This window comes from Sylvia atricapilla, chromosome 11, assembly GCF_009819655.1.
Source record: "Sylvia atricapilla isolate bSylAtr1 chromosome 11, bSylAtr1.pri, whole genome shotgun sequence".
Classification (NCBI taxonomy): domain Eukaryota; kingdom Metazoa; phylum Chordata; class Aves; order Passeriformes; family Sylviidae; genus Sylvia; species Sylvia atricapilla.
In genome coordinates, this window is record NC_089150.1 from 21,332,062 (window position 1) to 21,358,489 (window position 26,428).

At 48.7% G+C, this 26,428-nt stretch overlaps 1 protein-coding gene across 1 annotated transcript in view; it reads right to left on the reverse strand.

Moving 5' to 3' along the window:
• Positions 1-26,428, reverse strand: part of WNK2 (WNK lysine deficient protein kinase 2) — a 79,541-nt gene that overhangs the window by 16,479 nt on the left and 36,634 nt on the right. Inside the window, exons 5-22 of the mRNA XM_066326993.1 lie at positions 23,305-23,393; positions 22,305-22,524; positions 19,596-19,878; positions 17,312-17,508; positions 16,615-16,740; positions 14,290-14,496; positions 12,798-13,298; positions 8,929-9,234; positions 6,115-6,164; positions 5,299-5,464; positions 5,102-5,218; positions 4,784-4,951; positions 4,533-4,578; positions 4,240-4,356; positions 2,898-3,814; positions 1,262-1,313; positions 746-801; positions 39-673 (exon numbers count right to left, since the gene is read on the reverse strand). Coding sequence (XP_066183090.1) covers positions 39-673; positions 746-801; positions 1,262-1,313; positions 2,898-3,814; positions 4,240-4,356; positions 4,533-4,578; positions 4,784-4,951; positions 5,102-5,218; positions 5,299-5,464; positions 6,115-6,164; positions 8,929-9,234; positions 12,798-13,298; positions 14,290-14,496; positions 16,615-16,740; positions 17,312-17,508; positions 19,596-19,878; positions 22,305-22,524; positions 23,305-23,393 — 4,253 coding nt within the window. The remainder of the gene's footprint in view (positions 1-38; positions 674-745; positions 802-1,261; positions 1,314-2,897; positions 3,815-4,239; positions 4,357-4,532; positions 4,579-4,783; positions 4,952-5,101; positions 5,219-5,298; positions 5,465-6,114; positions 6,165-8,928; positions 9,235-12,797; positions 13,299-14,289; positions 14,497-16,614; positions 16,741-17,311; positions 17,509-19,595; positions 19,879-22,304; positions 22,525-23,304; positions 23,394-26,428) is intronic.

Below are 26,428 nucleotides of genomic sequence, written 5' to 3' on the forward strand. Positions count from 1 at the left end.
ACACAAGCTTCCCTCACATCACTCGCAGCCCAACATACTTTTCTCTCAGGTTCTGCAACTCTTTCTTCATATCAGCATCTTCAAACTCCGAGTCGTTGTCGCTGCTCATGTAGGATGACTGCGAGTGGAAGGACGTGATGTTGATGGTAGGAATCTTCGCACCTTGCCCGTTGGGCGACTCCGGGCCGGGGGAGCCCCCTTTGCCAGACCTCTGCAGAAAAGCAGCGGCTTTTTTAATCAGGTCCGTGGCCGTGCTGCTGCTGGGCGGGGAGAGCTGTGCTGCAGGCACGGGCGGCCGCGGGAAAGGCTCGTCGGCAGAGTCGCTGGAGGCCGGGTCGCACAGCACGTCCACGGAGGAGGCGGTCTGCACCCTGCGCACGGCGGGCGGCACCTCGGGGCTGCCGGGCAGCTCCTCGTCCAGGTACACGTCTGGGGGCGCCGAGAACCTCAGGCACTGCGGCGCCGCCAGGGTTAACTCGTCCTGCGTGCTGATGACCGAAAACCTGCCGATGGTCTTGGCCGGCGTGCCGGGAGCCTCGGCCGGCGCTCCGCGGGCAGCAGAGCCGGGCCCGTCCACCAGCGCCCGCCGCGTTACCGCAGCCGCCCGCTCGGCCTCCTCGCTCCTCTGCAGAGACTCCACCTGCGGAGCTGTGCCTGACGAGGGAGCTGCGGCCTGGGGAAACAGGAGAGCTTAAGGAAAGGAACCGTAACAACCGAGCAGAAAACTGCTCCTAGTCCTGGTTACCTGAAGGAGGCCTTTTGCTGGAGCAGCAGGAGCTGAAGCGATGCTTGTGGCTGGACCTGTTTTAAAGTTGGGAAAAAAAATACATATTTATGTCTGCAATGCTTTAATGCAATAAAAGCCAATGTTTTTATTGTGATAAACTGAAGTGTACCACTGAGAAATAATTTAAAACCCCAATCTTTGTAATACAGAATTGAAAAAGCAGGAAGCAATAGCAATGGCAATATAAAATATCTGCAGGTAGGCAGATCTAGTGATTTGGGGAATTCAAGTAATAACAGATGTGTGGAATTTCATTAGTCAGTTAAAAACTTTTAAGGAGAAAAACAGAAGGAGGAAACCTGCATGGTACATTGGGCCTGAACTATTCTGGTGTTCCTGGTGCCTCAGAGACACACTCAGGGCTGCTGAGCATGGATGGGCTGCTGCCCCACTCCTGCCCCAGACACACAGTGACACAGTGACATCCAGCAGCGATGGCCGGAGGAGCATTATCTGTTCTGCCTGCTGACCCACCTCTTGCCTCTGAGAGATGAGCACTCACACCAGTGACTTCTGGCTTGTCCAGCTTTCAGGAAAAGGAAAAAAAGAAACACAATTTCAGTCTCACTCACAAAGCAGAGTATGTTCTCCTTCCCTCACTTCCCCCTGCTGCCCTGGCACTACCAGGGAACGCTGAACTATTTCACAGGGCCTGAGGAGGTGGTCTTCCAGTCTCCCCTCCAACTGCTCCACGATTTTTCTCCAGCCTCGGAAGAAATAAAGCAGCGGCAGCATGGCAGCTGGAACTGCAGCCCAAGCTACTGAAACCCAGTATATTATACACACACATGCTTGGGGCTTTGTTCTGGTTTGCTTTTTCAGCCAGACTGTATATCCCTCATCTGTATGTCTGCCTTCAGAAGTTCTATGTCTCTTTCCTTATTGGCACAGATTTTAATAGGACAAATTCCAATTACTGGAGAGACATAACACCTTTCACAGAGAATTTTGTTTGCTGTAGAAAGTAATTTATCGTTAGAAAACAACATGCTCTAAAGAGTACAGCTGCTTTCCTGTACCACACAGCACCTCTCCAGTAGTTGACAGAGTCCCTCCAGCTGATGCTACACATAAAAGGCTCAGCCTTGCTAGTGGGGAGGGAGTTATCTCCAGAAATGCTGCATTTGAGGTAAGATATAGAATCATAGAATGGTTTGGGTTGAAAAGGACTTCAAAGGTCATCCCATTCCACCCCCGGCCACGTGCAGGGACACCTTCCATTAACCCCAGGGTGCTCCAAGCCCCATCCAACCTAACCTTGGACACTGCCAGGGATGGGGCAATCACAGCTGCCCTGGGTAACCTGTGCCACAGCCTGGAATAGACACTGATCTAGCCCAATGTGCTGCAAATCTGATGATTTCATAAACTTGGAATTTTATCTGAAAAAATAATAACAAGAGGACTCAACTGAGACAGAGTAACCACTGCCCCAGGCCGCCTGCTACCTCTTTTCCTTAGAGGCTTCCATGGCAGTCTTGCTCTACCAAGCTCAGGAGAAGACAAAAGAAACTATTACAGGAAACAGAAGAAACTCCTGCCAGTGGAATGTCTGCCTTTGGCTACAGCATGTGGACAAGGCAAAGGCACTTGAGGTGTTTGCTTTTTCCAGGCTGGCTTGGAAGGCAGTAATCACAACCACTGCCATTCATTTACACTTAAAATTGAAGCTTCATTAGAACTAGAATGACTATACCACACACGTGTTTTACATTCTTAAACTACAATGAAATTGCCACATTTCTGCCTGCTTTGGACAGGACATAAGAGGAGATGAATTAAAGTATTAGAGCACTTCTAAATCCAAAGAAAGTCTGGCTTTCACTAACAAGCATTTCTGAAAAATAAGTTGGGATGCATCTGACAAGAAAAAAAAAAAAGCAAGCTTTCACACTGGAAAGCAGTCAGAAGGCAAAGGCAGCACATCCTGGAGCAGAGATATGAAATGTTCAGGGAAGATCTACACGTGTCCTACCGCAGCAGAGTGTGTGCTGAGCTGTCCCTGGGGCAGCCCCACAGGCTGGCTTTGAGGAGATGAGGGGCAGAGCCCTGGGGCACTGACCAGCGGTGGGCAGGCCGGGGCTCCGAGGGCACTGGGGGCAGCTCTCACCTCCTGGCCCGTGTCCGGGATGCTGCAGCCTGGCTCTCTCCCGTCCAGCCCCGGGGCAGGAGCGCGCTCTTCGGGAAAAGACGACGGGGTGAATTCACTGTCACCCTGCTCGGGGGGCACGGACGTGTCCGGCGTCCCCGCCGACGTCGAAGAAGTCGGAACGTATTCCTGGTACAGCAAATTGCGCAGCTTCTCATCCAGGCTTTTGATGGTGTTGTCCACGAAGTCCACCCTGGGGGGTCCCTCGCCGTCGGACTCGGCGGTGCCCGGGGGGTTCTGCTGCTGGAGCAGGCCGACCCCGGTGCCGGCCAGCGCCATCGGCTGGGACGCGGCCGGCGGCACCTGCGTGGGGCTCTGCAGCTGCGACCCCGCCAGCCCCAGGGCGTCGGGGCCGGCGGCCGCGGGGAAGGGCTGGGAGCCCACGGGCCCCGCGCCGGGCTGGCCGCCCTCGGGCGGGTGCGGCGCCGGCTGCCGCTCCAGCACCGCGGCCTGCTCCAGCACCAGGCCGTGCTCCGGCAGCGCGGGCAGCGGTCCGGGGCCGGGCACAGCGGCGGGCAGCCCCACGCTGCAGCACGGCATCTCCACGTCGGGCACGCAGGCCGCCTCCTCTGCCCGCGGCTGTGGGGCCACCGCGGCCGGGGGCTCCTCCGGCCCCGCGGCTTGGGGGTCTCGGGGGTGCTCCGGCTGAGCCCCGCCGGCCGCCGCGGGCTCCGCGATGCTGGGGGCCGGGGCTGGGAACTCCGGCTGGCTTGCTGTGCCGGAAGGAGCCACCGCAGCAGGAGCCTGTGCCAAGGACGGGGCGGCTCCAAGGGGGCTGTCGCTGACCCCTGTGTGCAGGGGAAGCTGCTGGCCAGCCCCGACCCCGGGCGCCTCTGCCACTGCAGAGATCACCGGCTGCTCCTCCGACTGCTCTGCGTCTAGAGAGAACACAAACAAAAGGTGAGCCTTGAAAGGAAAGGAGATCACTGCCGAGCCCCCCAGTCAGCAGGAACAACCCACCAGAGATTCCCACCAACAAATAGCACACCAAATGAGAATTTTCAGATTATGTAAAAAGTATTTCACTGAAAAGACACTCTAGTGATGAGAATTTCAGCTACCCCATAGCATAGCTATGTATAGCTAAAGGTATAGCTAAAATAGTGACACTTTAGTGAAACTCACATAAAGATTTCCAATCTGGTTCAACACTAGGAACACACTGTAAATGCACAGCTTAACAAAATTCATCATTTTCTTCCTCTGACTAGTGAAATCAAGTGAAACCATCACAGCTGAGTGAGGACAGAAGAGACAACAGAGCAGCTCTGGAAATTATATTTTCTAGGAAGTTTGGAGATACCTGGCCCTTCTGTCTGCTGGGCACTGGGAGGCACCGAGGGAGAAAACTCGGGGGCATCCGTAGTAGGGTTTTCCACCACTGGACATATAATAAACCACCTTTTTCCAGTATGCAATACTAGGGATGAAAAGAAAATAACAAGTAAGCACACAAATTTCCATTGTCTCCAGATCATGACTTTGTCTCAATTTCACAGGATGGTTTGGGTTGGAAGAGACCTTAAAGGCCCTCTAGTTCAAACTCCCTGTTGTGAGCAGGGATATCCTCCACTAGAAATTCAAAGGCACTCCTACCGTTTTGCTGATACACAGGTGTCTTCATCTGAGACTGACGCTTCTCCTGTTAAAGAAACAACAGAAGAAATAGCTGGATCAGTGCAAGACGAGCATCAGCCCACTCATATTGTAAGCTTTAACAAAGCAAAAGCATCATTTTTCTAGTTAAGAAAGCTTTTTATTTTTAACACAAGATGTAAAAGCAATTGAAGTATCTGGCTGTTAAGAAAAAGGAATCAAACTAGCAATCTTTATTTAGCATTTCTCACCTCGCTCATTTCCAGCCTATCAGCATCTTGTTGGGGACTTGTTCCCTGGTCAGAACTTCGCTCTCCTTCTGTATCCTCACTGAGCATATCTTCTGCTTTATCAATGATATCCTTCATTTGCTCAATAAAAGTCTCTTTTTCACTTTGCAAGATGAATTCATTCTCCACCTAGAAGGCCATATCAGAATAAAGGGGAAAACAGACACTTTTTTATTAATGCCTGCTTCCACAGCTGCCAGCCAGCTCAGGCAACAAGCACACACGAGGAGCTGCCTGAGGGAACTGGGAACACTGAGCCCCCAGGCAGTCACATCTCACCATGTAGGTAGCAATTTCCTCTGGCGCGTCACCATCCAAGTCAAACTTGAACGTCACCATTTTGTGGTTATGGGTTTCAAGCTGGCACTCCACCATCTTATCCCCTGTGTTACACACCTGCATGCAGAGATTAACAACCCTGATTCCTGGCAAAGCCAAAGGAACCCCAGAGTTACCCTCCAACAGGTTGTACTTGCATTTAGTATGGTCAGTTTGGGTCTGTTGGACTTCTCCTGGCGCGAACGAGCACGTGTGGATTTCTTATGCTTCTTCGAAGACTTTCCTTCTTGCTTTCCACTTCCTGTTGCTCCTTCCAAGCTGTCACTCATCTCTTTACCAGAAGCAACATCTGGACTCATGTAGCTTGACAAGGGAAAGGAAGAACAACCCCAAAATAAAGCCAGAGTCATACACAATGGAGTCATGCATCACATGTAAGCTACATAACAGAGGCTGCAAAAAGGGAACATTTGCACATTTTTTGGACCAAACTGAGTCAACTGGAAGATACTCAGTGAGTGAAGGGCACTACCTCACACCAGGCACATACTCTGTCGACAACACCTACCAAGAAATTATCTATTAATGTTCCTGGTAACACAGTAACACAGCAGAAGTCCCATCCCCCTGAATATATCCTTACATCCCCTAATCCCTCTGCTTCAGGGGTCCTTACAGTCCCTCTCTGAGCTGCACAAGCTCCTGCTTTTCCAAGAGGAAGTTTTCTCAGCCCCTGCCTTTCTTCCCTCCCAGCAGAAGGGCAAACAGGTTAGGTTTGCTGCAAAGGGAGGAAAAGAGAAGTTCCACACAGCTGTACATACACCAAGGCTAGCATGCTACACCCAAAGTAAGGAATTAAAAGAGCTGCAGGGGCCAGAATGGGCACACTGCACACAGAACACTGTCAGCTTCTCCCTAGACGTGCTCCCACAGTTCATCTCCTCCTAGTCAGGTCAGAAAAAATGGCCTCCAAAAAGCAAGCATATCTTAGACCAAAGAGGTGATAACAATACCTTTCACAACTCTGGGACAGAGCTTGGAGTTTGTCCTGTATTGCCTGCTCCTAAAATGCAAGAAAAAGTCATTTTAGCAAACACATTATATTAGCAGGCAAATAACACTTTAAAGAAAGGGTTTGCTGTTGGCACTAGTAAAACCATTCTGTTTAACCAGCTCTTGGAACCCAGAAATAAAATAAATGTCCTATTTTACCCTTCCAACATCACTTCTGTCCAAGGCACCAACCACTTTTTCAGACAGAGCCACTAACCTGCCGGTTCACTTCCTCTGCCCACAGCAGGTGAGAAGGTGAAAGGAATAAAACAGTTCTCACCACCATGGCAAAACTTGACTGAGGCAGAATTCCACATCAGCACCCACTGTCTTTTATTTTTGAAAGTATCTGCTAATTTGCTTCCTTGCTTTCTTTATACAGTTCCCTGAAATACGCTCAATATTTTCATTGTGTTTGGCTTAGGGAGAAAATTTCTGAGGAACTTAGAAACAAAAGATGAAAGTTCATCACTCTAGAACACCACCCTCGCATCATGACCTCTTGTCCTCTACACAAATTTCCCCAAAAAGCTTCCCTCTTCACTGGCTGCAGCTCTGGGACAGACATCACAGCATGATTTTCACATTGAGTAGACCCATTTTCACAGAATTTGTGACAATGCTGCAGGCCCTGCTGTAACAAACCTACCATGTATGCACACAGACACACACCTGTGCATGTATATAACGGTGTATATACACTCACACCAGATACGCCCATAAATATATATAACTTTATATATATTTATAAACACATGTCTATAAAACCCTTCTATAGACACAGCTAGAAACAAGCCCCTTGACTCCATCACTACACTGAGCACTCAAGCAGTGGTGGCTGGGGTTAAATAAAAGCTCAGTGGGGAACTGGCCAGCCCCACTGGCTCTCTGCAATTAACCAGCCAGCCCCACTCCTTGGCTGTAACACCACACATAAGCCATGCCAAGCTTAAATGCAGTTTCAATAAAACTGCAACATCAATGAGCAGTGAGAACACAGACATAATGTATCGACGTTCTGGTAATGCACTTAACCAAGTGCCTCACAAAACCTCTTTTGCCTGACTGGTTCAGGTTGGTTTGGATGCAAGTGCTGCCACGTGCCTGAACACAACAGAAAAGATAAAAATGTCAGGGCAGAGTAGCAACAAAATGCAGTGTTTTGATTATACAGACAGGCATGAAACTTCTCTCACAATCAAGGAAACTTCAGCAATGTATGTCAGAAAACCTGCATGTAGAGCATGTGGATTGCTTAATTTCCTAAAGTGAATGAGAGAAGGGGGCTAACTTAGAGATGCATGTGAGAATGAAATCAGCAAACCAATGGTTAAATGTTCTGAGGGATGTGGGATGCCAAGGACGGATGTGTGCCTCAGTGGCCATGAGTTTCCCAGGAGAACTTGTATCCCCTGTATCACAGTGCACAACCATGAGGTTTGCTCGTATCTCCAGAATCTCTAATGGAATGGACCCGGCACTGAAGGCACCAGCACTGATCCTGCCATGAGCTGTGCATTCAGAAAAAAGACAGCTGGAGAAGGAATACCTTGAGTCATGGCTACGCCTGACCCAGCCCAGCTTCTCTGGGGAGTCTGCAGGTGAAGCACAGCAAACAGGCTCTACCATTCCTGCTACACCTGACCAACAGGACACAAACATGGACTGGCAATGTCCTACATCACAGCAGGAACACTGAATGTGGGAAGAATTAAACTGCCACTGATGGACAGGAAAAATGGGGAACTGGAATCAGTTTTCAGTGTTAGCACAGCCCTTCCGGAGCATCCTCTGGAGGCAGCACTGAGCTCTGCCTCCAATGGAACTCCAGGCTGCACTGGAGTCAAGGCACCTGACGAGCCACGGAAACACGGGCAAAACCAAGAGACTCATTTTGAAAAGGTGAAATACATACTTTAGGAGTAAAGGTAACTCAGAACAGAGACTCAAGAGGGACAAGTCTGAATGCGGAATCACAGAGGGACATTTCCATCCAGGAATGGAGAACAAATCAGACTTATTTTCTGAAATCAGGTAGAAATGCCAAAGCTTTTGTTTTGCTTTGTTAACAGGAAGCTGAAGAGAAGGAAATGTTCTGTGATGTTCTGTCAAAACTGAAGATTAAACAATTATGGGAGTGGAAAGAAAAGTCAAAATAGCAGACAGGAGGAGCTGACAGTTCTATAAGGAAAAGAATAAAAAGTATCCTGCTTCTATGACCACAAGAGAATTGGGAATGCCTACAAGTATCTGAAGCAACAAAAATCCCAGGGCCACAGCAGACATCAGGCAATACAGGGGATACAGTGCTAAATGAAATGGGAATAGGGCTCAAGCTGAAGAGCATGAAGGGCTTTCACAGTACAAAGACTCAGATTGTGGAGCAGTTTCTTAAGGCAAATGACGGTTGGTTGAACAAGTGCTTGAGACATTTAAAACAAGACTGGACAAAACATGGGTGAAACTCTACATCTTCTAACTGAACATCTTCTAACTCACCCACAGTGAGAATTTTCTGATTTCTATCCTCATGCTTGTGCTCAGCTACAGACAAGGAGGCGCTTAGTCCTGCTGCCTCATGAATTCAGTGAGACACTTCCTGAGCTACAAGATGGGGTTTCATTTGGAATAGCCAATTATCTGCTGACCCAGAGCTGCTGGCATGGAGGAGCAGCGGCTCGACACGCCAAGAGCACAACCTCCCTTGTGCAAGGAGCCCCGTTTCACACAGCAGTGGCTGAGGCTGGTGAGTTACTGCAGAGGAAGGGCTCTACCTCTTGAGACGTCTCTGCGCCAGCCGCCACAGCCGAGCAGGGAGCTGGGAGCTGCTGGCCCAGCGGCTGGGAAAGGTCAGGCTGGAGCTGCAGCAGAGCAGAGGGCTGGAGAGGCAGGCCAGGCTCTATGGGGCCGGGCGGGGCAAGGCTGCCATGGGCCTGGGGAGCGGCTTCGGGAGCGACGCAGGGCGGCACCGGCTCGGGCTGCAGCGGCAACGGCGGTGACATGACCACGGAGGGCTGCACAGGCAGCACGGGCACCTGGGCTGCAGCTTCCAGAGCAAACTGAGAGTGTCCAGGCAAGGGCTGCAACACAACGAGAGCTGTTAGCACACTCCTCTGTGCCAGGGGCTCGCACGGCGGGGCAGGGGAGCAGAGGCACCGGCGCTCACGGAGACAGGACTCAAACTGTGCAGGGCTCTGGGTTTGGGTGTTCTCAGTAACAACTACAGAGATTAAACTTCCTCTGAAATAACCTAACAAAAGCTAAGGGCTCCCTCAGTACAATTATGACAGCATGCATTGCTCAGTTACCAGAGAATAGCAGGGTTAAAGCCAGATTTTGCTAAGAAATGAAAAATCACAGAATTCCTGAATGGTTTGTGATGAACGGAACATCAAAGCTCATCTCATTCCACCCCCTGCCATGGGCAGGGACACCTCCCACTATCCCAGGATGCTCCAAGCCCCATTCCAACCTGGCCTTGGATACTGCCAGGGATTCAGGGGCAGCCACAGCTGCTCTGGGCACCCCGTGCCAGGGCCTGCCCACCCTCACAGCCAAGAATTTCTTCCCCAGTATCACATCCAACCCTGCCCTCTGCCAGGGGGAAGCCATTCCCCCTGTCCCATCCCTCCACCCTTTGTCCCCAGTCCCTCTCCAGCTCTCCTGGAGCCCCTTTAGGCCCTGAGCTCTCCCTGGAGCCTTCTCCTCTGCAGATAAGCACCCCCAGCCTGGCTCCAGAGCAGAGGGGCTCCAGCCCTGGGAGCATTTCCATGGCCTCCTCTGGACTTGCTTTAAGATCTCAGGTGATGAATTCATTCTCCTGAATACTTTGCTCTGCTTTCAACAATCCCACATCGTCCATGCAGAGAAAAACACTCTACCCATAACCTCACTCAGGATATTTTAAGAAATCTGCCATATATGTAGCACCAGGGCCTGGTACAAATGACACAATTAACTCTTTCACCAAATATACACCAGTGTCCAACTTCAGTTTAGTGCATTTTACCCACTAAAGTCCCAAGTTAACCCTTGATGTGCCAAGCCCCAAGGCCCCAGTCCTGCCAACACCTCCATGTGGACAGAGGCAGTTTCACTTATCTCAGTGGATTTCTCCAGTGCATTAAAATAACTCAAGTGCGTAAGCGCTTGGTGGGAACCAGACTCAGCAACAGGACACCAGCTACCTTAGAGACTGGCTTGTTATTCTGCATAACAGTCCTTTTGGGTTGTACATTTAAAAACAGAACATGCTCCTTTTAGGTACATCACGTATTTTTCCAGGGGGACTGAGCTTGTGGGAAGAGGAAGAAGGAAGAAAGGAGCATATGGAAGAAAAAAACCCTTTCAGTACTAGGTAAAAGTGTGCCCAATTTTTGCTTTTTTTGAAGTATCATCACACAGAGACTTTAGGCTATTGGAAAATACATTAAAAAAAACCCAGACCCTCAGATGAGAACTAGGCCACATGATTTCATTGCTGCATGCTCTCTGCAGGTTCTGGGTGTGAGCTGAAACTATTATTCCAAGTTTTAATGTGGATGAAAGCAAAGACAGGATGTGCTTCACAACACCTGAGAGTTACATGGCTGCCCAAGGCAGGGCTGTTAGACTGACAAGTGTGGTGAAATGCCACAGAAGGGTGGTTCAATTTTAAATCTTTTATCATTAGAATAATTCACAAAATATTTCAATGTCAAATCACAGAATCACAGAACATTCTGACTTGCAAGGGACACCCACAAGGATCACCAAGTCCAACTCTTAAGTGAATGGCTCATACAGACATACCCAGGCAAAACAAAACTCAGAGGGACTAAACATCAACTGTGAAGACAGCATGGCATTATATATAGAAATACCTCTCCATTACAAGTGTTCAAATCAGAACAGTGCTTTTTAAAATATTCCTCTGCACATTGTAATAGCTGTTTTTTATCCTAAATTCTTCCATCTGCAACTTTTCCATACATATTTGATAGCTAATGACTGCCAGAACTGTTTGGGAACACCAGCTCTCAAGTTCTGGTATTTGCCATGCTCATGGTGTCTGATGTGATTGATTCCATTCCCTTTTAAGCCACAGGGAACACTGATAACATTCCCAGGCTCCATGCTGCTGTCATTCTCAACAATAGTAATTCTGCACCAAATACATAGATGAGGAGAGAAATTTAAAAACTGTGTGCGGCTCTGAAGATGCCATGACAGGTTGGGATGGGATGTAATGAATTTTAATTAGTGTGTTATGGCAAAGGGATGTGGCAGAATACAGATTTTCCAAATGCTTTATTAAGGGGCTGAGTGCCCTCTCCCTCCTGCTTTGGTCAGACTGTGTTTCATGTTGACATCTCACAGATGTGGTGAGAGAAGTATTTACAGACTCTGTCAGTCCTGAGGCGGTTTTCGTGTGAACACTGCTAATACTTGAGCTCATTTATTCTTCCAAGGGGAAAAGTGCAGCTAGACCCCATCCCTGCCCTGCTGGTCTGACAGTGCTCGTCCATGCAGTTTTTCAGAGTCCTTAGCCAAGGGCCACTTCCCTTTGCTGTTTTAAAGATGTTCTACACCAAAGTAAGCCCACTGCTCCTGCCAGCTCCCCCATATTTGCTGTGGGTACCCAGCAGCTCCTGCATCCCACATGGACCACCTACAGGCACTGGCAAGGCTTGGCACGCCCTCCTGACCCAGGACAACCACAGCTCACACCTCCCCACATCTGAGACAAAGAAGGAAGAGAAAATTCAGAAAATGCTCTGCTCATTCCCTGCCCAGTGCCAGTGGGATGATGCCCTATATCCTTGATAGCCCTCATCCCTGGCTGAGGACACCACCTGCCACCCCACAGCCCACAGCTTCAGCCACCACCTCCAGAACTGAGGGCAAGTCAACAAAACATATCAAGAACAAGGATTGCTGGTGGCAAGGAAAAGGGCTCAGGGCAGGGCTAGGAGCCTCGGAGTCTCAGCAGTCAGGGCTGGGAGTCCCCCGGGCAGGGCCGTGTGCCCCTGAGTCCCCCGGGCAGGGCTGTGTGCCCCCGAGCCCCGGGCAGGGCCGTGTGCCCCTGAGCCCCCCGGGCAGGGCTGTGTGCCCCTGAGCCCCCCGGGCAGGGCTGTGTGCCCCCGAGCCCCGGGCAGGGCTGTGTGCCCCCGAGCCCCGGGCAGGGCCGTGTGCCCCCGGGCAGGGCTGTGTGCCCCTGAGCCCCCCGGGCAGGGCTGTGTGCCCCTGAGCCCCCCGGGCAGGGCTGTGTGCCCCCGAGCCCCGGGCAGGGCTGTGTGCCCCCGAGCCCCGGGCAGGGCCGTGTGCCCCCGAGCCCCGGGCAGGGCTGTGTGCCCCGAGTCCCCCGGGCAGGGCCGTGTGCCCCGAGTCCCCCGGGCAGGGCTGTGTGCCCCCGAGCCCCCCGGGCAGGGCTGTGTGCCCCCGAGCCCCGGGCAGGGCCGTGTGCCCCGAGTCCCCCGGGCAGGGCTGTGTGCCCCGAGTCCCCCGGGCAGGGCTGTGTGCCCCGAGTCCCCCGGGCAGGGCTGTGTGCCCCCGGGCAGGGCCGTGTGCCCCTGAGCCCCCCGGGCAGGGCCGTGTGCCCCCGAGCCCCGGGCAGAGGGAGCAGCCCGCACACACAGCCCCACACCTGCCCAGGAGGATTTACCTGGTGAGGCTGTCCAGGCGCAGCCAGGGCCGGCTCGGGAGGGTGCAGGACAGCGGGCTGCAGGGCCGCAGGGGTCGGCTGCAGGGCCGCAGGAGGCGCCTGTGGCTGCGGCACGGGCTGGGAGCTCGGCGTGTCCCCGGGCAGCAGGGGCTGGAAGGCGGGCTGGAACACGGGCTGCGGCGGCAGCGGCGGCACCCCCGGCGGCGCCACGGCCAGCAGAGGGATGGTGGCCGCCGGCATGTTGGGCACGATGGGCTGGCAGGGCAGCACCAGCGGAGCCACGGTGGTGTGGGGCAGGTTGACGGCCTGCATGGGCAGCGCCGGCGAGTTGGGCGCCATGGGCAGCGCCGGGTTCATGGGCAGGATCACGGCCGGAGCAAAGTACTGGGATGGGGCGGGAATGGGGGGCACGTTTGCAGCAGGGATGTCAGACAGGTTCGGAGGAAGGCTGTCGAGCCCTGCCAGGGGAGTAATTGCAGGAATGACAGGAAACTGAGGAATCTGAAAAAAATAGAATATTGCATAAATTGCCAGCACCTTCACTGATGGTATAAAGCAGTTTCATTTGCCACACGAGTCCCTAAAAACCACCTGTGCCGTGAGGATCATTATGCCTGTTTGTTAATCACTTCCATTCATTCCCCGAGGTTCACAAACAGTAATAAAAAATGATTTATGCTTAAATCATTAGTAAAAGCAAAATAAAAAATTAAAAAAAAAAAAAATGAGGGGGATGCTTTCATACCTCAGAAGCTTGAAACTACTTCCAACACCAGCTTGAAGCCTTCAAGCAACATCCTAATTAAAAGCTGCCTTCATTTCAACACAAATTAAAAGGAATTGGGCCAGACCTAACGCAAAACTCTTTCATGCAAAATTAAGTGTGGCTATTTTAACCCTTGTTTTCAAAGAAGCTGCAACTCAGCACGGAAGAGCCCACAGAAAGGATTTTTACAATCAAAACTTCCCAGTGATGGAGGAGACATTGGTGTCACAGCAGCAGCTTGTCCCTGTCCTTTGGCACAAGCTGTTTCACATTATGGTGCCCGTCACTACCAAACACAGTGACAGCACCATCCACCTTCCTAGGCCAAGGGAAGGGTTTGTCCCTGCTCCAGAGAACAGACCCAGAGCAGAATGACACAGACAGGGCTGGCAGGTGTTGGGAGAAGTGGCAAAGTCAGAAAACAGCAGTAAAAACAGGCAACTGCTCATGCTCTCAAGCCTGGGATGGGGAAGAGATTGTGCCAGAAGGGACAGCACAAAAGAGCAAACCAAAACAACCCCCCAAAAATTATGGCCATTTTGGAACTGCCATTAACCGGATGGCACAGGGCTGGGCACAGAGGAGATTTCTGATTCACCAAACAAATAACGAAGATACAGGAATTCGGAAAGAGCAATAACACTCTTATCACCACATTAAACCGGCACGCGGTCACACTAGGCACCCCAAACCCAGAAATCCCGTGAATGATTAGCTGGCAGTTACCTGAGAAGGGGCCACGGGCGGCAGCTGCGGCACGGTGGAGATCTGCAGCGGTTTCAGCGCGGAGCTGCTGGCCGGCACCGGCGCGCCCTGGGCGGGGAAGGGCGGCAGCAGGTGCGGGGCTGTGGGCAGCGGGCACACGGGCTGGCTGCCCAGCACCTGCTGCAGGGACGCTGCCTGCGACATGGGCTGCTGCTGCTGCTGCTGCTGCTGCTGCGGGGACAACACAAACGTTACTGCCCGGGGGCTGCAAAGGAACCAGGCTGGCCACGCTCCCCGCCTCTCCCCAGCTCACTGTCAGGACAGACCCGGCGCTTGGAGCGCAGGCTCACAGGCTCATTAAGGTTGGCAAACACCTCTAAGATCACCCAGTCCAACCACCGACCCGGCACTGAAAGGTCCATCGCTAAAGCATGTCTCCGTGTGCCACATCAAGATGTTTTCTGAGCACTTCAAGGGATGGTGACTCTCCCACGTCCCTGGGTAGCCTATTCCGATGTTCAACCATTCTTTCAGCAAAGAAAACTTCCCTAATATCCAACCTAACCTTCCCCAGCACGGCCTGGGGTCATTTTTCTCTCCTCCTGTCCCTGTTCCCCGGGAGCAGAGCCCAGCCCTCCCCTGGCTGTCCCCTCCTGCCAGGGAGTTGTGCAAGCCATAAGGTCCCCCTTGAGCCTCCTTTTCTCCAGGCTGAGCCCCTTTCCCAGCTCCATTCCGTGCCCTAGTCACGTTCCAGCAGGGACAGTTCCCAGGATAGACAGGCACTCTTAATTCTAACACAGCACAGGAGCCCATGCTTAAAACACATTTAAATGCAAGATTTATTAGCTAAAATGACAAGTGCTAACTGTCTTGGAGAGGTTATTTGTAATGACTCAAACTCTTTAAATCCCGGAGATTGTTCCAGTTGGCCCTGTGAAATCCCCACCCACTAACTTCCAAGATGCAGTTAATACCCAGCTCATCCTGGCAAGCAGAAGTCGCTACATAATGGAGCAGGCAGGGAAAGTACAACACATTACCTGAGACACAACCAAACACAATAATTGCAGTAAAAGTTAGGTTCCAGATATTTCTGATGTACTGTAGTGACAATGTGGTAGTCAAAAAAGTAGCTTTACTTTTCCAGGGAAACTTGTGCTCCCCTGGCCTGCAAGGCTTTGGACAGCAGAACAGAGAAAAGAAGTTGCACTAAAGCTGGAAATCATCAGTAACAACCCCCCACATTTTATGTGCTATTGATATCATCTTCTTCAGTTCCTCTAATTAGTTCTGGAAGTACTTTAAAAGCCCTTCTGGTTCAACAGGATGACTCTGAGGCATAGACAGGCTCAGGGTGACTTACTTGGGAGCCCAGGGCTGGTGGCTTCACAGAGCCTCTGCCACCCCATGTTTTGGGGGAGATGTGGCATCTTCCCAGGCACAACCCCAAACCCAGGGAACAGCAGCACGAGGCTGGGCTGGCACTTGTGCTGGGACAGAGCAAACGGGCTGAGGGTGGCCCCCAGAGCACTGAGCCCTGCCTGAGGGATGGAGGGGCCCCTCACCATGGGGGAGCCCCAGCTCGGGGGCAGTGCCACACACCCACAGCGCTGGGCTGCAGTTCATAAAGCTGCGGCTCCCTGAGGCAGCCCTGCTCTCACACCCCAGCTGGGTTAATCTGCAGCTCAGACAGCTGCCCACGGCTCACCAAGGGGACAGAGGGCACTGAGACTTGTGGCTCAGCCACCTCCCACTCCAGGAGACATCGCATTAGAGCAGGAAAACTGCACTCCAGGAATGGAGCGGCTTCCTAAAACCTCCCTCTCAAATCCAGCCTGTGTCTTAGAAAATGCTTGTGAATTGGATAAGGCAGAGAGGGGAAAATATCCTGGCAGATTAGGTAACTTTGCCTCGCTATAACTTTAACAGTGTAAATGCACAAACACCCAAATTGGAAAAAAAAATGTAAGTTTGGAGACACAACATTCATTCCACATGTGTGATTCACCAGTGCATATTGTTACAAGATCAAAACAATTCATTCTGTAGGCAGAGGAGTTTCCCACCATAATTTCCCTTGTTCTGCTGTCCTGCCCTACCCTCCCTTAGCACGGACATTCACTGGACACTGCTGTCTCTGAGGAACATCAGTGCCCTGGGAAGCCTTGCAGAGAAACTTGGGGTTTCCAAGTCCCAGGCTGCTCCAAGCCCAGTGTCCAGCCTGGCCTTGGGCACCTGCAGGGACCCAGGGGCAGCCACGGGTGCTTGGGGACAGCTGTGGGGCAGAGCAGACACGGGCAGGGCTGGGATGGGCACGGCCCCTGGCAGAGGCCAGCCCTCTCTCACCTGCTGGCTGGGCAGCACGGGCGGCGGCTGCGGGGCCACGGTGCTGGGCACCACCGGGAAGGGCAGCGCCGGCTCCGGGAAGTGCTGGGGCACCACGGGCGCGGCCGGCACCGCGGGCAGCACGGGCTGCGGAGAGACTGCGGTTAGGGACAGGCACTGCCAGCGACGGAGCAGCCACGGCTGCTCTGGGAAACCCCTCCAGCACCTCACCACCCTCACAGCCAGGAATTCCTTCCCCACATCCCACCCATTCCTGCCCCCGGCCACTGGGAAACCATTCCCTGTGTCCTGTCCCTCCAGCCCTTGTCCCCAGTCCCTCTGCAGCTCTCCTGGAGCCCCTTTAGGCCCTGCCAGGGGCTCTGAGCTCTCCCTGGAGCCTTCTCCTCTCCAGGGGAGTAACCCCAACTCTCTCAGCCTGGCTCCAGAGCAGAGGGGCTCCAGCCCTTCAATTATTTTTGTGGGCCTTTCTGGACACATTTCAACAGGTCCACGTCCTTCCTGTGCTTTGCTGCAAAGCCACTAAGGCAGCTCAGTGCCAACAGACCGATAAGGGGCAGAGCAGGTCACCGTGCACACGGGTGAGTGTGGAGCACATACAGAGACCCCCGGGACGCACATCCTCCAGGAGCAGGAGCACGAATGACAACATGAAACATCCCCCAGGATACAGAAGTGTTTGCAGAAGCCTGGGACTTACTGCCGAGGGCTGCTGGTAGTGTCCGAGCTGGGGGAGGCTGTGGGGCACAGGCTGCCCCTCGCTCAGGGGGGGGCTGTAGACCCTCTGGATGGCCGGAGGAACAGCATCTGGCAGGGAGGAGTAGATGACACTCTGCTGGCTGCTCTGCGAGTCCGAGTACACTGTGGAGCCCTGGCCGCTGTCAAACGTGCTGTCAGCTGCAGGAACAGCCATTCTGATTAAAACCTCAACCACTCACAACCTTCAAGTGATGATTTTACAGCAAGGTCACCATGGTTTATGTAATTAGCATTTCTACCACTCTAGCCCTTTCGTTATATAAATAAATTATACAACACCAATGTTATTCTCTACAAAAGCACACACTGCTTCTCTTAAGCCAAAAGCCATCCCCATGGAGTTCTGCACACATTGATATTTTAGGCACATTAACATTTCCTTTAAAGGGCATAAGGTTGACATTAGGAATTGCAGATGTTTATAGATTGTGTAGGATGAAAGGAGAGGAAACCCCAATTGTCAAGTTCAGAGCAGTTCACGGGGTCTTTTAGAGTCCCATGTTCCAGGGTGCACTGACTGTAACACTGCTTTTATTAGCAGCACTGAAAATTACAAAATTCTTTATGCTGTATGATTTTAGTTCAGCAAGTCATGCTCTGCTTGAGTGTAGTGCAACTGAGGTCAGACAGAAACCCTGTGCAGGTTCCAGTGCGTTTGGCACACTCAGACCTCTGTGGGAGTTTCTCGTGGAGCATTTGCGCAGTTAACCTGTGGAACTGCACAGCTAGGGGCACTGGGCAAGCCCTGGGTCCTTTGTCAACTGGAAATATTGCTATTTCTGATTTAAAAATGTCTTTTCACAACTTTTAAAGTGTGTAAAATACAAGTACCAGCTCTGTTTGAGTAAGTTACTGCTTTTTTCACTTGAGAAATAGTGAGCCAACTGGAATGCAACTGGACACATCCCAAGGACAAAGATCTATCTAACAGGGATTTAAAAATCAAAAATGAAAGAAAACAGCACACAGTTTAAAAAACCATCTTAAGTTACAGCTACGCTTAAATACTATTTCTTTTTTCAACACTTTCCCCTGTCTCTTATTTCCATATTCTAAATAAAGTTTTACTTATTTGACTTTCAAATAACAAATTATTTTTTAATAGCACCAGAGATGACATTTCTCTTCAGTACTCCCAAGCTATTCTCCCAAATGTTTGGGTTTGTTGTTTGGGGTTTTTTTTCCAAAATTAAACTCTCCTCTCTATTTATTCAATTCATTTCTGAGGAGCCAACACAGCCCTTCTCTCATGATGGGATTTCTGCTGCATTAACATTCCGTTTTATTACAAACAATTATTCAGGACCTCAGAGGGAAAAAAAAAAAAAAAAGAATCTAGTGGTAAAGTGCTAAAGTAAAAGCTGTGAGTCAGTCTCAGGTTTTCATAGAATGTACATTGCACACATTAAGTTAATTATTTCCACTTTTACACTTGACCTCGAATTTTATGAACAGGTGCCACCCTAATTTATAGAGGTCTTATGCTAAGAAAATGCTCAAATAATCTTATAGCAAATTGCCAAATAATACCAAGTACTGGTTAAAAGCTGAGGAGGAACAGGAATTAAATTGTAGGGGTTATATTTAGTATAACATTTTGCCAACTCATGTCCAGCAGAGCCATGGGAAGCACAAGTCACTTCACTGCAGCACTAGAAACAAAGAGTCATAATTACAGTGTTCCTCAAAGAAATTAGCATGAAATAAGTATACGATCCAAAAAAATGAAATGAGCTCATTTTAGCTTCAGATAAAAAGCTTTGTGGATGTGGCAATATTGTGAGTGTTATGCAAATGTGGCTATTTCTCACATCATGTAAAGGGATTTTTCCTGTACAGGCACACATGGATATTTCAGTATTCCAAGTAGACCTGTGTAGTCCTTTATAAAATATCTCAACTGAAGCAGCAGCTGCATCTTGCTAAAGGTAGTGCATCTTTTACTTAAATGTGCTTACATACAAGCCCAGAACACTAAAACAGAAGTTCTGTGATAATTTTTAGTAGCAAAATACATAGAGAACTATACAGAGATATCTATATAATACTGTTTTCTTGACCGCTCATCGTGTTCAAAATCACCATGCACGTCTCCCAGGTGTTTGTGGGGTCCGAGGACAGTGCACAGCCACCCGCACCAGGGCAGTCCACGTGAGCTCAGGTCACCCCAGGGTCCCCCCTCCGACACCCATCCCCACGTGCCACCAACGCAGCACAGCACTCACAGGCGACAGAGGTGACACTGGTGGGCAGGTTCTGCTGGAAGGGGTGCTGGTCAGCCTCGGGCTCCTCGGGCTCGGACAGGACGTGGTGGCCCGTGTGGGACAGGTAGGTGACCTGCACGTGCTGCGGCTGCGGGGCGCGGGGCCGCTCGCCGGGCTCGGGGCGCTCCTCGGCCTGCATGCGCGGCCAGATGCGCTCGCGGCGCCACAGGATCAGCGCCACGCGGTCCCGGATGGACTTGGCCACGATCTTCAGGTCATTCTCGTGGAAAAAGCCCGAGTCGATCTGCAGGGGAGCACACACTCAGCGGGGCCCCGCCACGCGGGAACCTCCTCCCAACAGAAAACACCCGCTCGGAACAGCGCCCGTTTGTATGGATTTGTTTCGCACAAGAACAAGAACTCAAGAACTCGATGGGGTGGGGTTCTTCCTCAGTAAAACTTCTATTCCTAATGCTTAAAAAACCCCCAGGATGTAATAATATCTAAGGCCTGAATAGATACTGGCTCTAAGTATCCACCACTAAACATTCATTGAGGAGAGCAAATTTATTGGCAGATGCATTTCTCCGTTTTTGTTTTTTTTCTTTTTCACACTAAAAGAAGAGACAAAACAGGAAAAAGAATCTCTGAGCAATGCACCTGGAGCGAATCAAACTGCCCCGAAATCTGAATTTATTGCCTTAACCTTTCCAGAACGCAGAGTTTTTCCAAATTGCTCTGCTTGACAGCACAGCAAATCGTGAAGGACAAGATGTTAACAGAATTATGTTTCAAATTAACTTCTCTTAAATAGTGAAGTCAGTCAGTATTGATTGACTTCTACAAAGAAAAAGCAGACTGCTCCTATTTGATGGAAAAGGGGATGAGCCTTCTCAGAACTCAACTGCTCAACAGATAAAATGGAAATTCATCTTTGTGCTATTTGTTTGCATAATCTCCTGCAGCACAGGGTATGAATTTTCATTTAATAATGACCTACCAGAGCTTTGCCTGCTCTCTCGACATTCTTAACGTGCATATTTGGCAGATTTGAAAGCACTTACATCCATGGGGGGAATCTAGAGCCTTTCCTGCTTTGCTCTTGCCCAAACATAAGTCACTTTCACAGCTTAGATTTCCACTGCTAAAATCAATGGGTGCAAAGCAGCTTAAAACTTAGCTTCATTTTAATGGAGCCATGCCCCTCTGCAGTCCCCACTGGCTGGGAGAGCTAACTTCATTTTCCAAACCCACTAGAACATTTCCAGTTCCCTTTTCCCACATCCTCTGGGCAGGTGGGATTGCCTGACTACCAAAAACCCATCAGTAATGATAAATAATTCCTAGTACTCAGAAGGTCTCCTGCATTCTTCTCTTCCACAGCACGTAATGTAACAAACTGAAGAAAGCACATGGCTTTGGTGTTCCACAATTCTTAAGGAGCAGAAGATGACACTTAGGAATAAAAGTCCCTCTTTTCTGCCCCTACAACAGCCTCAGGTTTGAAAGCATTTCATGGGCAGCCACTCAGGTAAGCACTAATGTCGAATACAGAGTTTAAAATTATTTGGGAAAGGGTACAGTGTCAGTGTAGTTCAGGCATGATCCTTTTAAATATACTTTTTATGAGAGTTATTTCCTCTTCAAAATAAAACATCATAACTGTGGACCAAGCAACTTAGAGAACCTCAAAGTTCTAAATATTTCCATCAATATTTAAATGCAAAATATAACAGTAAGTAATGGTACCAGAGCAATTTTTAAACTAAATGAGTTCTGTGATGATACATTGCTGGAAAAACATTGGACCTACTGCAAACTAATGACAGGACAAAGCAGCCTGAATTCCTCCCACTAAACTTGGAGTAGATGGTGATGAGTTCCAGCAGAGGAAGGCAGCATTACCAAAAGGAGTGCCTCCTGAGCAGAGCAGTGTGGTGGTGACATCATTAAATGGGATCCCTCAGGATTTAGAGTCTAATAGGAACATTTCTGCAAGCACAGGAACGTTCAGACCCTGGCTCAGTGCCTCGGTGACTTTAGAGAACACCGAAACAACTGCAGCAAAGACACCATCAAAACAGGAGTTCAAGGACAAGGTGGTGGAACCGGAACACAGATTCTCTAACAAAAGCCCACAATTACAAAACTATAGAAATTCAGCAAGTGAAACTTATCTGTGAAAAAATCCAAAGCTTACTCCTCCTAACTCAGTGAATCCAGTTTCCTCTCAAAGTTTGGGGGTAGAGGGGCTGACCACAGAACCTTCTCCTCTACATTCCTTTTAAGGAACACCAACAGAAAAGATGGGGAAAAGTGTTTTGGAAAATTCAATGCAGAATATTTTGCAACTGAACTTCTGAACTTTCCTAATGTATTTCTAGCTGCTGTCTGGAGCTAAATAGAGTCCAAATAAATTCAAAGACATTCAACAGCCCATTCAACTGAGAGAAGAGCTTGCAAAATATAGAAGTAGACACCAGAGCTCTATGGTCTCTAAGCTGTGTAAATTGCAATTTTAGGCATCTCTTTTCAAACAATGTGTTTCAGTTAGTTGTTCCCTGTTCACTCCTTTCTTGCAGCAGTCATTCCAAAATCAATGCAAAGTGCCTAAACTGGACACCTGGAGTGGTTCAAGGGAAGTTGTTTCACTCAACCCATTCCTGTTGTCCCTTGAGATTTATGGACTACTTTCTATATATATACATTTTTGTCAGAAGTGTATTTTACCATTTCTTGTGCAACATCATCAGGAGTTTCCTTCTCCAGATCAAAAGTAAACTCAATGGCTCCATTATCTTTGGGTTTTCCTTTCAGTTTCTTAGGATCTTCTACCCAGAGTCTTAAGGCAATAGAGGATTTCCTACCATGGTCTTCTTCTGCAAGTTCCACTCTTACCCCAGTATCTTCAGCAAAAAAGGCATGGCTTAATAAATCTTTAATTTCATATCTGCAAAGGAGATAAAGATGATTCAAACACTGCAAGTCAACAATTTCAGAAAGGTTTGTAACAAACTGCTGTTACAGGTGGAAACATTTACATGATGTTTGGTGTTCACCCATGATGAATTTCTGTTCTTTTTGGAAGATGTGGGATTTTGAAAAGGAAGTGAAATTGAAAAAGTGACATCTCCCATTTCTCAAAGCCTTCGCAATATCTATACACCACAAGCACTTGGAGAAATGCAGATTATAGCTTTGTTCAACTTTTCTTATGTACCTAAGCTTAAAGAGTACCAGAGAAGAGATTCTCCCTAGGCAGTCAGCTGCAGTCCCTAAAAACTGTATCTGTGAGACTCAGGAAATGCTGAGCACAAGACAAACTGGCAGAGAGCAGTAAAACATCAGGTTTGCAACCCAGAGCTGGGAACAAGGCACACTGTGTCTCCACATCCAGAGGTCAGTGAAATCTGCTACAACAGCTCAGGAGAACCCACCAGACCAACCTTGACCCCACTGCCCCTCCCAGGGAGATTTTTGGACTGCTGAACCCAAAATTGCAGGAATACCCAGCTCAGCTCCAGTCACACTGAGGGGCTGAGAGACAACAGCACTGCTTGTCCTGACACTCAATGTCAGCAAAGCAGGAATTCAATTATATTTGCACTTCCAGGCTGCATTTTCTCCTGCACAGGAGAGAGACCCACACAGCAGACCAGAAATCCACACACAGCCCTAAATTCCCTGCATGCATGTTATTTATTACAAAACTCAATGCCTTGAAACAAACCTTTCTTCTTTGTTTTTGCAGATGCACTCCCCAATTATTTCCTTAATTTCAGGATCAGTAACTTTCTCAAAGCTTGCTGGCTTTATACCCTAAAAGCATAAAGAAAAACAATTTAATGTGAAAAATAATTACATTATACCTCTAAATTAAGCATATTTTCTCTGCATTTTAAATGTAATTCAATCCAGGAAGTAACTAATACTTTCAAGTTGTTAGTCTTAATGCAAAACTGAGTTGAGGATTTAGGGGTACTTTATTTCCAAATACCATTGCACTTCAAAATTAGTACACTAGTTTGCACAAGCTCAGTCACACACAGGGAAAGTATCCCTTTTTCCTCCCCAACCTTTGGAAATTTTACCTTGATATCCTCTGGACTCTGAAGTGAATATTCAAGAAACAGCTAATTCTAAATTTCAAAAATAATCATTTTCTGAAACTATTCCTTTTATGTTTTTATGCCTTAACTCTCAAAGCACTAAATTAATACAGACAAATAATCACGGTTTTCGTCAGATAGCTAGTACTGAAAATGAGTCAAAAACACTTTGGAATATTCCATATTCCTGTTTCCCACAAACCTCTTGCTTTTCCATGACCCAAACACCCTCCAACACCTTCCCCTCTACATAAAAAATTAAAGATCAACCCCAAAACCAAGCAGGGAAGCAGGAAAATACACTCAACAGCTCTGCATTGCTCCTGAATTTCCCAGGATAGTGTTAGAAACCCCTTGGGAATATGTGATAGAGCAGGTGCAACCTATAAATCTCATTAAATCTCTGCCCAATGTTAGCATTTTTGCTGGGAACAGATTTGGAACAGCAGCCTAAGAGCATGGCCTTTCAAGGAGAAAACCCAACCACCCCCTGCAGAAGAAAACCCTGGGAAGCACAATCAGTGTCCCCACATCCATGTAGATATCCAGCTACAGATGACAAGTGGCAACACAAGAAGTTCCTCTGTTTATTTGCGATGTCCAGCTTAAATCACAGAATTAATTGATTCTCTTTTAAAACCACTAAACCAAGATGTATATGGATAAAAATATGACAAAATTAATTGGAGAAGAGCTGATGCAGTTAGACCCTATCACTTAAGGACCCAAGTACTCCCAATGAAGTCGATAAGCAGAATAAAAAGGAAACACAATTTCCTTTATCTAAAAAACCAGAACGTGATTAAGCACATAACTGAATGGGAATTGGACATTTAGTTCCGTTCAAACCCTTTTAAAGTTTCACTCTGAAATACCAGTAAATAATGGCTCATGCAGTCACAGATAAGGAGCCCTGCACAGTGGATTAGAAGAAGAAAACATGTATTTTCAAAGAGCATCTGCAAGTAATACACTGAATTAAGTCTTGAATGGATTTTATGGATGAATTTCAGTGAGGGCTGGAGCCTCTCTGAGAATTTCTGAATATTCCAGCACCAGACTATGCTTTTATCATTTTATTATTAATATTCTTTTGCTATTCAAGCCTCAGATTCTGCTTCAAACTTTATTGATTAATAATTTTAGGTCAACAACCCTCTCTCTATTTGTCTTAAAATTCTAGAGTGAAATATGTAAAACATATATTTTGAAAAAAACCAGTAATAAATATACAGAATATCCACAAGGACTGAGCTCCTTGGTTTTGCCTCAGCAGAAAGCTGCAGAGATCCAAAGAAACCCATTTTTGTGAAAACAAACCAAAATAATCCATACACATGGCTGGCTGTGACCCACTAAAAAGAATTACTTGCTTAAGCAAACCTAAATCTTACTGATGAGATGAGGGTTCAAATTTTGTGTATTAGAAAAGTGTGTCAAAAGGCACTGGAGTGCCCAGCTGCAAAGCCCAGGCTGGCTCCAAGGTGAGCTCTTGGGAGACCTCTGACACCTGAATTAGAAGTGAAAGAAAACAAAGCACCACCAAAATGTACTTTCAGCAGGACTCCCCTGTACCCTAATTCACCTTTAAGCTACAGGAGCCCAGTGTGTTCCCCACCAGAAAGAAGGATAAATCTGTACATTCCAATTCACTGTTGTTTGCTATGAGAAAAAAATGATTTCCATATTAGACTGACACTCTCCAGGAAGAAAGGGTAATAAGATCTAATTAATAAAGGCTTTAACCTGGAGAGAGGCAGGTTTAGATTGGACACAAGGAAGAAATTCCTCCCTGTGGTGGTGGGAGGGCCTGGCACAGGGTGCCCAGAGCAGCAGATCCCCTGTGACTGGCTGCCAACATTGAACTTACAAACTGCTGCCACAAATACAAACAGCAACTCTTCCACCAACACTTTATTTTCCCCATCTCTGGATGGAACACCAACTCCTCTCCAAACACCCATTGTGTTATTCTGCTGAACAGCTAAGCTATGAATAGATGACTAAAACAAACAAGGACAAAACATGTGGAGTGAAGCACTGAACAGAGCAGCTTTGCCAAAGTGTTTTCTCCCTTGTCCCTGTGCTATAGGCTGCTTTTGTTTCTCTCTCTTCATTAAACTCTTCAAGGCCATCTCACTGGGATGCTGCAAACCCTGCCCTGCAGCACAGTGCCCCTGACAATGAAGGGGGATTCTATTTGCCATCAAAGGACTCATCTCATTCACCTCAACAAGAGCCATCTGTCTTCCCTGAGCATTCCCAAGGAAACATGGCACCAAAACTCAAAGTGTATGAGCTAAGAAATTGTCCATGACCATCTGAAAGCTGTACAGCCTCTTATAAATTAAAATTAACTCAATGCCACCACATGTGAAAGGCAGGGCTCGCTGGGTGGCATAAGGGGCATAAGGACAATACAAGTTCCTTAAATGTTAAAATATATATACACATATATGAACCAAGAGCAAAATGAGAGATCAAACAATTTCCCTTTTGAGAATTTCTCTGTCTCAAACAGGATGATTTATTCTGACTCCCTCACCATCACTTATTCCCACCCCCTTCTTTCTGAAGCAATTAAGATTTGTGATCCATTGCCCTCCAGAATAAAGCAGCTGAGTCTACAGCCAGACATACACAGACATTGGAGCTGTCTCCTTCATGCTGAGGGAAGAAACGTGCTGCTTGTTCTGCAGGGTCTAAAAACAGCCTCCTGCCATTTTCCATCAGCAAAGCACACTT